The 14,618-nt window shown below is 34.1% G+C and overlaps 1 protein-coding gene across 1 annotated transcript in view; it reads left to right on the top strand.

Annotated features, from left to right (window-relative positions):
• The window catches only part of Galntl6 (polypeptide N-acetylgalactosaminyltransferase like 6), a 1,023,973-nt gene that overhangs the window by 342,320 nt on the left and 667,035 nt on the right, over positions 1 to 14,618 (top strand). The window contains exon 3 of the mRNA XM_041673878.1: positions 5,570 to 5,678. Within this exon, the coding sequence (XP_041529812.1) occupies positions 5,570 to 5,678 (109 nt within the window). The remainder of the gene's footprint in view (positions 1 to 5,569; positions 5,679 to 14,618) is intronic.

The raw sequence follows: 14,618 nt of genomic DNA, 5'->3' as shown, positions 1-14,618 counted from the left end.
GTTGACAATAGAAGGAGTCAAGAGGGTTGATATCAGAATTTCACAACATGTCAAGGTCTATTATATTTTATGTATCTTGGAATTATCTTATCAGTGACACATTTTAGAACTTATGCAAAATTTAAAGATCAAGTTGGTTTTATATATTAAAAATATTTAATGCCAGATATGAACTGATCCATATATTCTATGGGTATAAAGAGAGGTATAAAAACTCTTTGTTGATCATTCAAGATGCCCTGCAGACACAACTCTTCACTTCCAACTCAGGAAGAAAGGGAACTTTAGAACAATAACAAAAATTGTGTTTTCATTTCCATGTTCCACATAATTTAGTACCCACTAATACGCAGTGTCTGAAGTTCAAAGCCCCAAGTATGATTTTATTTGCCTCACATTGTTTCCTATTCTTTATCTAAATAATTTTACATAATAAAATTTGGAGAATGGAGAATTATGAAAATCACTGTCATGTTTTATTATTCATATGCTTTAAAGGCAGCTATAATTGGTTAAAATTCTAGTTAGTTACTTGGTCTTTATAACACTATAAATGTAGATTTCACATTTCTGAACTTTCACTCCACATCCAGTGCTAATGAAATTGTATATATAACAAATGTTGATAATCTATTTTTTCTCAATCATGATATTGTTTTTCTGTACTGTTCAATTGTCTAAGGAAAGATGAAATATGCCTTTAATGTACAAGAAACTTAATCAGACCCAGTGTTTGAATTCATATATATATGTATATGTATATATATATAGTATTTATATTAGATATCATTCTGCATATTATATGATTTATATGATCTATGTAATCTTTGTTTTTGCAATTGTACTAAAACTTGCAAAAGCCTGAAATAGTAAACAAATATTCAATAAAAGAACTGAGATGTTAATAATTGATATTAGTAAATTGTTTTATGATAAACTGATGCGCCACACTTACTCTGACTCACTGTTTAACAAGCTTTTGATGTAGATACAGGCTATTTTTATTAGACTAAGTTTATGCCAGCTTACTAAAGGACAAACATGAATTATAGAAATCCCTGTTTATAGCCTGTTGCTCTGGCTCCAGAATCCTTCCACTATATCATTGTGTCTCCCAAAGAGAAAGTAAAGTGGTTCATATGTAGCTTATTGTGAAATAAGTCAATTTATTGATTGATAAAACCTATAGTATGGTTTAGAACCCATTTGTTCTTCCACATGATGTACAAATCTATTTTCTTGATGTCACTACATTTGGACTGTGATAAATAGACACAAAAGACTACTAACATCTTCTTTTTTATTCACAAGCTGTTTTGTTTCACAGTGACAGTTCTTGGAACAACTTTTACGGCAAGGTAATTTCCTTGGTAACAAGGTGGTCTTCAAGTATATCACTCCCTAGAACAGTCTGTCCCATTAATGTATCTTGGCCTCACCCCATGTTTGAGCTTGCTGTCTCTGGTAATACACCACCATAGGCAATACTGCACCTTTACAAGCTTTTCTTTGACCCATTCAAAAGTGCATTAATTTTGATAGATTCTGGGTTCAAGCTCTATCTATTGTGTGGTTTCTAATTGATGCATTGTTTCTCTTTTTCTTGGTATTTTGTACAGTTAATTATATGTAACAGCATAACGATGAATAAAACGTTCACAAAGCAGAAATATCAAAGTGTTCTCCCACATAAACGGTTGACCTCCTGATGGGTTAGAAATAGATGACTCATGAAGGTACAGGGCTCTTTAGATTTATCTTACCTTCCATGGTTGTAGATAATGGATCTGCATTTCTGTAATCATGCAGGGACACACAGGATGTGAAAAGGCAGGAGAACAGCAAGAGGACTCAAGCACTGGAGCTTGCTCTGTGAGAGGAAAGGTCAGATCGCTAATAGGGCATTTACTGGACAGTTCTGCTTTCAGAATTGTTACTTCTATACAAATGCACTCATATTGATTTAGGCACTTTCCCCCACCATTGTGTCAGGGAGAAAGGCTACAAGAATACCCAATCGACTATTCTGTAAAACGTAGCACATGGTCTCCTAATGAGTTGAACTTCTGCTCTTATAATTGGGTCACTCTCCCTCACGTGGGCTCTCTAGTAAGCCCAAGAATCAACCTGAGAACAAGCTATCAGCCCTTCTCTTCTACTTAGTCACTGCTGGGCTGCATTTCAAGCCAGTTGCATAACTGGTTGGTGAAGAAGCTGTGATGTAGATAGAAGTGGTGTTAAGACAGAAAAGTATCAGACATCATTTATCACGGCATAGTGTCCAATGTTTCATTCCAGGGTTATACCTCCTCCATCATAAATCCTTCATACTTTGCCAGCTAACATTACCGGAGCACAAGCAATAGTTAAGATCACATAAGAAATGGACACAAGTGTTCAAGATGTTTGTTTTTAGGGAAAACTAATGCTGAAAACAACTTTTGACTGTAATTATACAATAATGTCTGTATCTGAAATGTTCAACACAATTCCCTCACCCTCCCTCCCTCCCAGCAAGATTGATTTCTGAAGCAAGTGTGTTAAACTTTATTTGTCTTTTGAGGTGTCCTTTATCATCTTAATTTAGTTATATGTTTCAAATTTATAGGTAACATTTATATTTCTAGTTTTTGATAATTTGTCTTGTGATATTAGCTTTATTTACTAATCTGCTATTAGATAAAAATATCATCTTAAATAGATTCATCTACAATTTCCCTTTAGTATACTTATTACACTGATTTTAGTTTAGCAGTTTATCAGGTTAGAATATTCATGCAAGATCAAACAGTAAATACTATCATTCTGCTCTTTTTTTACAATGTTTCTCATCAAGCCAAATTCATTAGCCCATTTTTCCCACTTTATTGAGGTTTTTATTTTTGTTATTATTTCTTGAAATGAGATATTGCTATGTATTAAGGCTTGCCTTGAACTTACTAATAGGCCAGGCTAGCCTCCAACTCTGAATCTTCCTCCCTCAGCCTTATTAGCTCTGGTATTAAAGCATGTCATCACCCTCAGCTGTATTTAGTTTTTATTTATTTTTTTTAAAATTCTTTTGTGGAATTTGAGGTGACACTATTCCTTGGGAAACCTGAACAAATGTCTTCTCACTCCAGATAGGGAACCAATGACTGATTAAAGTAACAGTAACAACAAAGCCCAACCTGATAAACCAGTGTGTGACAGTGTTACATACAGGAGTATGAGTCAGAGATTCCTCAGAGGAGTAGAGACAAATCAAAGACAAGTGATCACCAAAAGTTTAACCCAGGGTAAATAGAAATCCCAAAACTCAGTGTTTGAGTGAGGTTCCGAAGCTATGAATGAAATAAAAACTGAATAATGATGATGATGATGATGATGATGATGATGATGATGATGATAAAGCAAAGCGTTGGAAGTCTCAGGAAGATCTAAAGGTTTGTGAATCCTTTTCACTTCCCTTAAGTTTTATGCAAACTCGAGAAAGGTGAAATCTTAGGTATGCGGTACATTGTGGGGATTTACTGAGACTCTTGAGCTGTATACTTCCTGAATCGTAAGGAGACTCCATTTAGAATTTGAGAGTCTTACGGTTTTCCCTCCAGGATAGAGCATCATTTAGGAGGAAAATGCTACATAGTAAGGTCGGTTTCTACATGTTAACGGCTAATGTCTTCCTTGATCTTTCTCTTCTTTTATGTTGAGACATGGTCCATCACTAAACCTAAAGTTTCAGATTTGAGTAACCTGTCTTTCTTTTGTGGAGAAACTAAAGATCAACTTTGTGTTCAATATACCTGAACTAAGAGTTACAATGGGGTCTCTACCATAAATATGTGAAAACTGGGAAAGCAGCATTCTAAGTCAACAGACAGTTTGTTTCACAAGATTATTCCAAGTGTCATCTAAAATGTGTTCATTTGCAAGCTGTGTTTAAAAGTAGCATTACCTATATGAATAGAGCCTTTTAAATTGACTGATATAAATCACAGGATTTTACTTTATGTTCAGTTCCTTATAATTTCTCATTAGATTTTGCTAGTGTGCTATTGTAATTTTAAATGGTTGTTATCGACCCTCATATAGTTCCCCCCTCTACTTCATTATTCCTTTTTTCCTAAATTCATTCTTTTCATCTTCATTCCTCTTAATATTTTGTGTGTAGTCACCATTATCTTTCTTTTGTGTTTGTTATCTTTCCTGTTTACTACTGCAGTGACCTATACTTTTAGAAAAATCTGAACTATGTAAGTTTGTCATCTAAATAAGAAGACCTTTTGTCTGACATAAACCCACTGTTCCTTTTTAAACATTATATCTTATTTCTAGCCTTTCAAAGCATTGCATTATTCTGTAAGCTATAAAGGTAAAGCAATGGTAAATAAATCAGTACAATGGAAATGACATCTAAAATAAAGAGATAAGATATTATGTTTGCCTTGGAAATACTCTTAGGGAAAATATATAATTGAATTTACACATCTCTCAACAAATTGACACTTTCTACATTGCATAATTTGCTTCTTTATGTAATGTATAAGTTATTATGTGACTACTATGGGGAAGCACGATTAATAAAACTCAGAGAGAGAAAGTGGGGTTCTATCTGCAGATCTGAAAAGCAAACCAGTCAATCACTGGCTCTTACCTCAATATCAATGGTAATCCTGCCTCCAGGAATCTAAGAATTAGACTGAGACCTGTGTCCTCCTGTTTTATAGTCCTTTCTAGGGCTAGAATTAAAGCTTTATTTATTAAAATACAAGTAAAATGCCACTAAAACTATGATTGTGAAAATAAATTTCTTTTATAATAATATTAGTTTCTTATTCTAAACAACTATGGATATAATTTAGGAAATAAAGTTATTTCAGCAATATAAGCAGGGAAAATTTCCAAGTTGACATCACAACACATTGGATTTGGGGTTCCCATTTGAACCTTCATTGTAAACACAAACTCTACTTTATCAGAAATGAGATAAAATCCAGTACTTTGCTGTCAATGAAGGCCACAATGCCATTCTTCAGAGAGTGGATTCAAACGTTGGTGTGGGCATACAACCTTGTTATAGTCCTCTTGGCTTCAGTCTGATTTCCAGGAAAACGGGGATTTGTCACTCGAGATATTTGTAAGTGTACATGCAAAGCATTTAATATAGCACTGATCTCATAGTGAGCATTCAATGAACAGTTGCTAATATTATTAGAAAGCTATTCAATTACTTTTGACTAAAACAAATAAACTTTATCAATCACAAACAAAATTAATTATGCAGATCAATCAAACAAAAGAAAACACCTAGGGAGGATAAGCTGTACTCAACACAGTCTCTAGATCAAATAAAATGTTTAATAATATGTGGTTGTACTTGGGACTTTTCTCACTCTAAATGTTAAAACAGGGGGTTCGGAATGTGGATTATTCCAGTCAGTAACAATAGTTTTCATCTCAAATATTCAGAGAAGCCATTTAATTAAAAAAATATTCTTGCCTTGCCTCTTAAGTGCCCTGCTGTGTTTATCAACCATGCAGAAAAAAAATACCTCCTTTTTTATGGTTGAATTCTTTCTTTCCACAGACGTTTCCACTGGGCCTGGGAGATGGGCAGATCTATCCGTGGACAGATGGTCTGAGAAGGAAAGACTGGCATGACTACGAAAGCATTCAGAAAGAGGCTTTGCGCTCAGGTATGAACTTCCGAGTAAGACCAAGTGCTGCTTTCACTGCAGCATTTCGTTTTTCACTGCAAAGCTCTCATGTCAGTTTTCTTGCTGCATGCAGTAAAGATGTCTGTCTTGTGGGAACACTGGGGATCAACAATGGACAGAAACAAAATGACTCGGAATTTCACAGACAAGGCAAATAACGAATGGCCTCTCCTTGGCTGCAGAAGAGGTCGTTGAAAATGGCACCTCTATATTATCTTGTGTTTCCAAGCCTTTTAAAAGTAACTCTATGGGTGATGTTGGGATTTATCAACGACATATGACCTGGATATATGAGCCAGATTCACACATTGGGATGAATTATGTCTAAATGGCAATGTAAGGCAACTCGGTCATGCCACAAGTTTTCAGCATTGTCATTGACTGTAGCAAGTCCACAAACTACAGCACCTGGAAATCTGTAGGGATGATACTTGGACTAATGGTTCAATAGACCAAGCTACGTTAGAATTTGTGTAGCATTCTAGCCAGGTGATATAGCTAACAGAAAGAAATGACAAGAAATTCCGTTAAATAAATTGAGTTTTGCAATGAAAACTTCAGAAGAATACATTAGTAACAATCCACGGAAGGGGACAGCGCACACCAGGCTGTCCCCATTCTATCACTCAGCCAAAGTAACTTTGCTCTTTCACAGTGAAGATGTCACAGAAATAGGGTGACTACTGTTTGGAAAGATGTGCAAACCACAGTGAAGTACTTCCCCTGGGTCAAGCCGGAAGCATAGCTATGACTACCCAGTAAAAGGTCGTTCTGGTCAACCTTCTACAAACTCAACACCTCAGTATAATTGCAACTAGGGAGTTACATCATCCTGACATTGTGCAGGACTGTTCTGCATCAGGCAGGGCTGATATAATTATAGGTCTTTTCCCTATTTTCTCATAATCTTTTCTTTATTATCAAGCATAAACCACCTCTCTATTTCATTAAGGCAACTCGTCCCAAAGATAGCTCATCTTTTAAGAGAACTGATTTTTCTTAGATCTCCTCTCCCCACCTGGACAATAAGCCAATGAAAAAAATCACAAAACTGCTTTCCTCACCACCTGCCTCACCTGTTAATCCTCTCATCTCCTATTTCCATCAGCCTTTGTCCACCTGTATTAATATGGCCATCTGTCCTTGATGCTTCAGATGCACAAGGGTTTTTGAAAATATTTGCTTAACCTTGTCAACTGAATCTGTAACAAAATAATAATAATAAAATTATCAAAAATACTGAACAAAGCTTTAATACTAAATAAATCATTGGATTTCAGAATAATTTTTGTAGATATTCACCAGAGTTTATATAACATTGTCTTTAATATTCAATTAACATAATGAACATTAATTAGCTAACACCATATAGAGCTTGATAACATCCAGTTCTTCGCAATCTAACTGCCCCAATTCCTGACATCAAAAGCAATGCAATATTTGTATACAGAAAAATGACAGATCTATGGGAAAAAGACACAGCTAGTTTAAAGTTCTAACTTTTCCGTTTATGAGCTACATGCCAAAGCAATTTATATTTCTGATAGTCTACCTTGTAGAAATTTCATAATGATTAAATAATTGATCAAAATAATATATAAAATAAATAGTTATCTGGGTATCAGCTAATAATAACTATTTTAAATTTTATATTATTTTTATTTTGTGTGTGCTTGTGTATGTGAGTGCAGTGCCAATGGACGTCAGATGAGAACATCAGAACGCCTGAAGCAAAAGCATCTGTGAGATGCCCACATTGTCAGTGATCACTAATTCAGGTTTTCTGGAAGAGCAGCATGCACTCTTAAGTGCTGGGTCAACATTCCAGACTCCAAAAGTATAATATTAAACCACATTAATTACTTTCACATGAATGGTTATACCTTCATTTTTTGGCTATCCTGGGTTTTTTGTTTTTCCAAATAAAGTTGATTATTGTCCTCTCCAGATCTGTGAAGAATTTTGATGGGATCTTGATGGGGATTGCATTGGATCTATAAATTGCCTTAGGTATATACCTTCATTTTTTGTGAACAAATTTTGGATAAAAAAAAATCACTTTCCCTTTATTTCTGTTTCATACCACAAATTTTGTGGTTTATCTCTATATGGATCAATGAATGTTCAAACAACCTGAAAATGCAGTACTTTTTTAGTACAAATTAGTTGTGAGTAATTTTTTGTTTGATTGTTTGGTTGGTTGGGTTTTGTTTGTTTGTTTGTTTTGTTTTGTTTTCTTTTGTTTTTTTTTTTTTGAGACATGCTTTCTCTGTAGCTTTGGAGCTCTGGAACTAGCTCTTGTAGACCAGGTTGGGCTTGAACTCACAGAGGTACACACTTGTCTCTGCCTCCCAGGTGCTGGGATTAAAGGCCTTTGCCACCACCACCCAGTGAGTAACTTTTTAAAAAAAGAGTGACGAATGTAAGGCTGTTTAATGGCTCTCTGGAAGATACATCAATATATCCTAAATGAAAACATTTTAAATCATTCAGACAGACATGACTAGCTTCTCAAAATTCAATTAACATCTGTAAGTACCATATCCATGCCACGTGAGCAACTGTGTCTCCTCTAACACTGAAATTTAGTGTTGACTTTGTTACTTCTCTCCATAGTTATCACCACTGTGGATTTACCCTAAAACTGTTTTTGCTTGTATTTAATTTGCAGTCTAATTTTAATGCCATTTACAACTATTTTCTATATTAATCTGTCTTGATGTACAAACCCATTCAGTACTGCTGATTTCTATAACATTCTACTTGAGGTCACAAGGATGTTTTGAATGTTTTAGTTATCATGTATAATCCTTCTATAAACACTTTTGTATACTCTTGTGCCAGAGACAATAGTTTCTGAAGAATATATCAAATAGCATATTTGTATGTTTAAGGTTTAAGTAATTCATATCATTGGCCATAGTAAATCTTTCTCCAAAATTCTTATGGCAGTTTCCCTTCAGTCAATATGGACTGAATTCCCACTGTGCAAGTCCCAGTAAGCACTTCCTCCTCTAGTAGTTTAAACTGTAATGAATTTATACATAACAATGTTATTTTAATGTTTTCTTTATTTCTTAGTCTTATTACTTTAGTTATTTCTGTCTTTTCACAAAACATGCTTGAAGCACCAACATAATTTTGATCAGCTGGTAGCAATGGCCCCTTTGACCTTGTACAATGTCTTCAATAGCAAATTAAAGATATGCATTCAAAGAAAATTTGAGAGAAATATACCATGATTTAAATCATTAGTGTTATGCTCACCTAAGTTCATTAAACAACATGTCACTTCAACGCTGAAGAGGGACCCATTTCTGTCCTGACAGTCATTATTCTACATAATTGAACAAGATTGCCAACCAAAAAGAATGGGAACACCAAATGCATTCATTTGGGAAAGAGTGGAACTACATTGCTTACGAAGGCAAATACAATAAAAAAGAAACAGAGGAAGGTATATTAAAGAAAAATTATAATTCTGGTAAAATTAGCAAGACTCCTGATCATTTTTATTGATGCATCATGCAGCTTAAGACATCATCTTTGGCATTTGTTTTTAATGTTTGTTGTTAATAGTTTCCTGAGATTTACACCTGGGTGGTGTATTCTCAAGAAGGGTCATAATGATGTTTGTTGGCAGATAGTCAATTTTAAGTAACTACCAAAATTATATTTATTACTAATAATTGAGTTAAAATTCAATATTAATGAAATATTGCCTTTAATAAGCATTGTATAATTAGGAGAGGGTAAAATGAGCTGGAAAGATTCTATTGAGGTGTTTCATCTATATGTCTAAAAATAGAATTATACCTCGTTGAAACTAAATTGAGTAAAATTCATCTAAGTAAAATTTACTTCAGTCTTACAATCTGAAAATAGAAATGTAGAAACATTTCAAGATTTATTAATCTGAAATCCATTTGTATTAAAATATAGATATTGCTATCTTTTATAAATAGTTCAATTGGGGGTGCAGATTGTCTAGCAATCACAAAGTCCTAGGTTTGGTTCTCATAACAGAAAAATCAACTCAATTTAGCTACTTGTAAAACTTTCAGTATCTTTGTTTAGAAATATCTACTTTCTGCAGGTAAAATGGTATGGGATAGTCTTGTTTTACTCATTAGTAAAATATGGTTTGATGATCACACCGATCATAGCTATTTTAAATGTTAATTAAACTGTCCAATTAAAATGCATGAGCTGATCTCTAAGTGGTTTTTACATATTCATAATAGCCTTTAGTTCTGGTACTATAAAACTATAACTTGAATTGACTGTCATAATTTTTCTTATGCATTCATAAATAATCAATATAGATAAACTCTGGCAAACATTTTCAGTGTAGGTGGTGTATTAATTTGTGCTTCAGATAGACCTCCCACTCTAGCATTGATATTATAGAATATTTTATGAAATTCTGCCTCATTTCAGGATTCCTCTAGTGTTGTATTTATGATTTATCAAACATCTCTTTCAATATAGTACAGTTTTGATTATTGCAAATTGTTTATGTCTGTAAGAGCACATATTTTGCAAAGGTCATATACTTAGATCATAATCCTTGACTATGAAAGAAGAAAACTTTTCTTTTTGCTGTGGATGGAGAGATAGATTCTAATAAGAAACGCCCAAAGACAAACTGATGAGCAGCTAGTAAAGCAAAGGATTGGAATCAACACAGACCAAGAAACCAAAGTTTAATTGGATATTTTGCCTGAAATTCATTTTGCAAAATTTTTCTGCTCTAATTATTTTTCCTAGCTTGAAACATTGCCTGAATTGCTAAGTGATAATGAAATTTACAACTCTATTTCCTACCAACAGCAACAATGAAAATTCATATATCCATTGTATCTAAAATGTTTGTGTCAGCACCAGTGACAAGAACAATTTGATACTTCATAAAGTTTGGTGCCATTGTTTAGCTTTATCTTTTAACGACAAAAGAGATGCCATCTTTACACACAGTTACATACTTGTGTAGCATGTATAAGCCTTAGAAAAAGAATAAGGTAATTGAAATTTAAGCTTGAATCTTTGATGATCTGGGCCATTTTATAAACGTCAGGACATTAAGAAAACATTGCAATTGCCTCATAATTCTGTAACAACCCAGAGACTCCCATGATTGAAGGGACCCATTCATTGGAACCCAGATTGCCACTAATGAATTGTATTATATTTCAGTCACAATTTCATAGAAATTCAAGTGATTACTTGGACTTTCTATCAAAATTCATATCCAAAGACTGGCGCAGTTTTGTCAGTAATGAGTTATGGAACCTTCTTGGACCCACTTATTAATGAATACAGAAGAGAAAATATTTTTATCCACAAGGAGAGGCACAACACCAGCTCTTGAGATTAACATCAGAACCATACATTACAGTTTGACTTGATATTCTTTGCCTGAATAGCACCAAATCTTAGGCAGCATTCATACCAGATAAAAGAAACTTTTACTCTGACATTTTGTAACCACAGGCATGTGACTATGACTTGAGTGCTCCTTAGGAATGCTAGAACCCAGAGCATGGATATTATTACTTGAATGAGAGATTTCTATTCCCCTAATTTGTATAAGTTTGCATTATATATAAATAATACTTTATATAATAATGGGAAAAACAAGGGTGAAGAGCTAATTTAATTTAGTGAAATGTTTGATGTGCTGGTATTAGATGAGTAGGGCAGCACAATGGAATTAGCATTCTCAAGTATTTAATAATGATGTGCATCTCTATGGTGACCAACTGAGCCTTAGGGACCCAACTTTATTATTGGATGAAAATGACTAAATTAATTTAGCAGGCAGTGGCCTACATAACAATCTAACAGAATATAGCAGTACATGTTAATATCTACATATTATGATCCTGATCCATTGGTGAAAAAATATTTTTGTTATTAAGGAATCAAACCCATTAAAGAATCACTTGCAATTAAGGCAAAGGGTTTGTGACTAGAAAATTGTAGATTCATATTTATTTTGTATGCCTCATATTTTGTAACTATAAATAATTTTGTCAGCATAACAAACAATTTATCATTTCCCATATTCAGTACAATTATTTTTGATCCAAATCAAAAACATTAAATTTACTATCCAAATTTGGGATATTATCATTACACTTTAGGATGAAGACCTAGCTTCCTTTTTTTTACTATGTATTCCATATTGTCTGTACTTATTTAAATTTGTTTCGATATGTATGATGTTTTGACTATACAGAGTGATTTCTTATATTAAATCCATATCACACAAGCAAAAAAACACAGGACAAATATTAATGGTAATTTTACATAAAAATAAGTTCACTGAAGTTGAGGGAGATTGTATATGTTATATATATATATATATATATATATATATATATATATATATATTATACTTCCCTGTGAAGTCAATACAGAGCCTACACTGTACATACAGTCCAGTGACAGCAGCAAAATCCTACATTGTTTATCCTTATCATCTCTTAATTACCTTCCTTCACCTCCATTCCTGTCACTTATATTGCATGTCAGCTGAATTTGACTGTCTCAACCAATTGCAGGTAACTTGAGAGCTTTTTCTCTTCTTTTTTTATAAAATTAAAAATTGTATACAATATATTTTGATCCTATACCTCCCTACCTCCATGCCCACCCAACTTTATGTTCTCTCTATATATTAAAAATTACACAAACATATAAAACAAGAAACACACCCATAGATTTCAAAAAAAAAAATCCCACAAAAATGTAAACCATGAAGCAAACAACCACTAAGACAAAACAATTGCCCATACAAATAGAAATAAGATGGAAGTCGATGAATAATACATTTGAGTCGTTGGCCATCTACTCTAGAGCAAAGTGTCTACCTTGAAATGTGCTCAATAAACCCAGTGAGACTCCATTCGATAAAACTAATTTCCCTTTGCCCACAGGTGTTAACTCTAGGTAGCTGCTTGGTTAGGAGTGAGAATCCATGTCCATTTCCCTTTCTCGATGCTGGAACCAAGCCTGGCTGGAACTTGTGTATGAGGTCACAGTCTCTGTATGTTTCATCTGTGCATCTGCCCTTTTGTGTCTGGGATACAGGTTTCTTAAAGTCATCCACCATCTTGGCTCTTTAAACCCCTTCTATTACATGGATCTCTGAACCTTGAGAATGGAATTTGATAACAATAACCCAGTTAGGGATTCCAATGTAACATGAAGAACCATCAACAGTGACAACAAAACTCAGGTTTATGCTCTGCTATATTTAATAATTTCTATTCTCCATTCTCTGAAACTTTCCCATGTTTCTAGGTACCGGGGTTTTTATGGAACCTCACCAAATACTGTGTCAGTTTTCTTTACAGTGTCAGCCTTCTTTACTCTGACCACAGCACTGACAATGAAAGTTTAATAACTACCTAGCCAAACTGGTAACTGCTACAGGCTCTGAATTTCTACGGCTTTTCTCCTAATAGGTTGTGTCAGAAAGTACCCCATGCAGGATTCCTAGGACCCTGGAGAGATGGGTAGATACCTCCCTCTCACACTTTGTGTTGTCATCCTTTCATTAAGCACTCAGTTGTCTCTTACAGAAACCCTTAAAAATAGCTCATTTAGTCAGATTTCACAAGATTACTGAACTATGTATTCTCAAACTGGAAGTCAGTATCAAATAAATACCAACTTCATGCTCTTCAGCTTGTCTATCACCATGTAATCACCTTCTACCGCAATCTTCTGTTCGAGACACTATGACTTTCCATCAGAATAGACTGAAAAATTTCCAAAGCAATCAAATGAAACAAGCCCCCTTACATTGTTATATTTAGGATCTTTGATCACAGTAACACCAGATCAACCAATAGATAGGTTAATCCTATAAGGTTTAAAATGAAAGTATGTAGTAAGGTTGAATTTCTAATATTAAATGTGGAAGGAAGACATTGGTAGCCATTATTAAATATAGCTACATGATGTATTGCCTTATGGAACTTTCAAATAAACTGGCAACAAGAGAAAGACAACATTGGCATCTGATAAATACAAGTTAACCAAAGGATCTTTGTATTACAACGTGGTAGAAGTTTCTATAATGAGAAATCAACATTTTACGAAAACAGCTTTCACTGATTGCACAAGGTCTTAGCTACACAAATAACACACTCGTGATGAGACATTCATGTTGAAAAATGTCAAGAATAAGTGATAAAATTAGCAGAATTTACACTAATGAAGAGAATGCAGACTCTTTTTTTCTTTTTTCTCTCAGCTTTTAGAAGATCACATACCTTTTCATTGATTTTATTGAACTATATATTTTCCTCTGCTCCAGTCCCTTTCTCCCCATCCCCTTCTACCGTCTTCCATGATCCTCAAGCTACTAATTTACTCATGAGATCTTGTCTTTTTCCACACCCATGTAGAGTAGATCCATGTACGTCTCTACTAGAATCCTCTTTGATGTCTACGTTCTCTGGAATTATGAATTGTAGGCTGTTTTTTCTTTGCTTTATGTCTAAAAGCTACTTATGAGTGAGTACATATTAAATTTGTCTCTCTGGGTTTGGGTTACCTCACTAAATGTAATGTTTTCTAGACCCATCCATTTGCCTGCAAATTTCAAGATGTCATTTTTTTTTTCCACAGTGTAGTACTCCATTGAGTAAATGTACCACATTTTCTTTATCCATTCTTCATTCAAGGGGCATTTAGGTAGTTTTCAGGTTCTGGCTCCTACAAATAATGCTGCTATGAACACATGCAGCACATGTCCTTGTGGTATGATTATCTATTGGCTGTAAGCCGAAAGTGATAGTGCTGGGTCTTGTGGTAGTTTGTTTTCTAATTTTCTGATCCTTAAAGACAGGCAAGGGTGGGACAATGTCACTGTTAAGTGCAGTAGTAAATGACATTAGAGTGGTT

The sequence above is a fragment of the Microtus oregoni genome, unplaced genomic scaffold (assembly GCF_018167655.1).
Source record: "Microtus oregoni isolate MIOR12 unplaced genomic scaffold, Mior012 000024F_ref0000369, whole genome shotgun sequence".
NCBI lineage: Eukaryota > Metazoa > Chordata > Mammalia > Rodentia > Cricetidae > Microtus > Microtus oregoni.
Note: the sequence above shows the minus strand (reverse complement) of the source record. Positions and strands in the feature narration are given on the sequence as shown.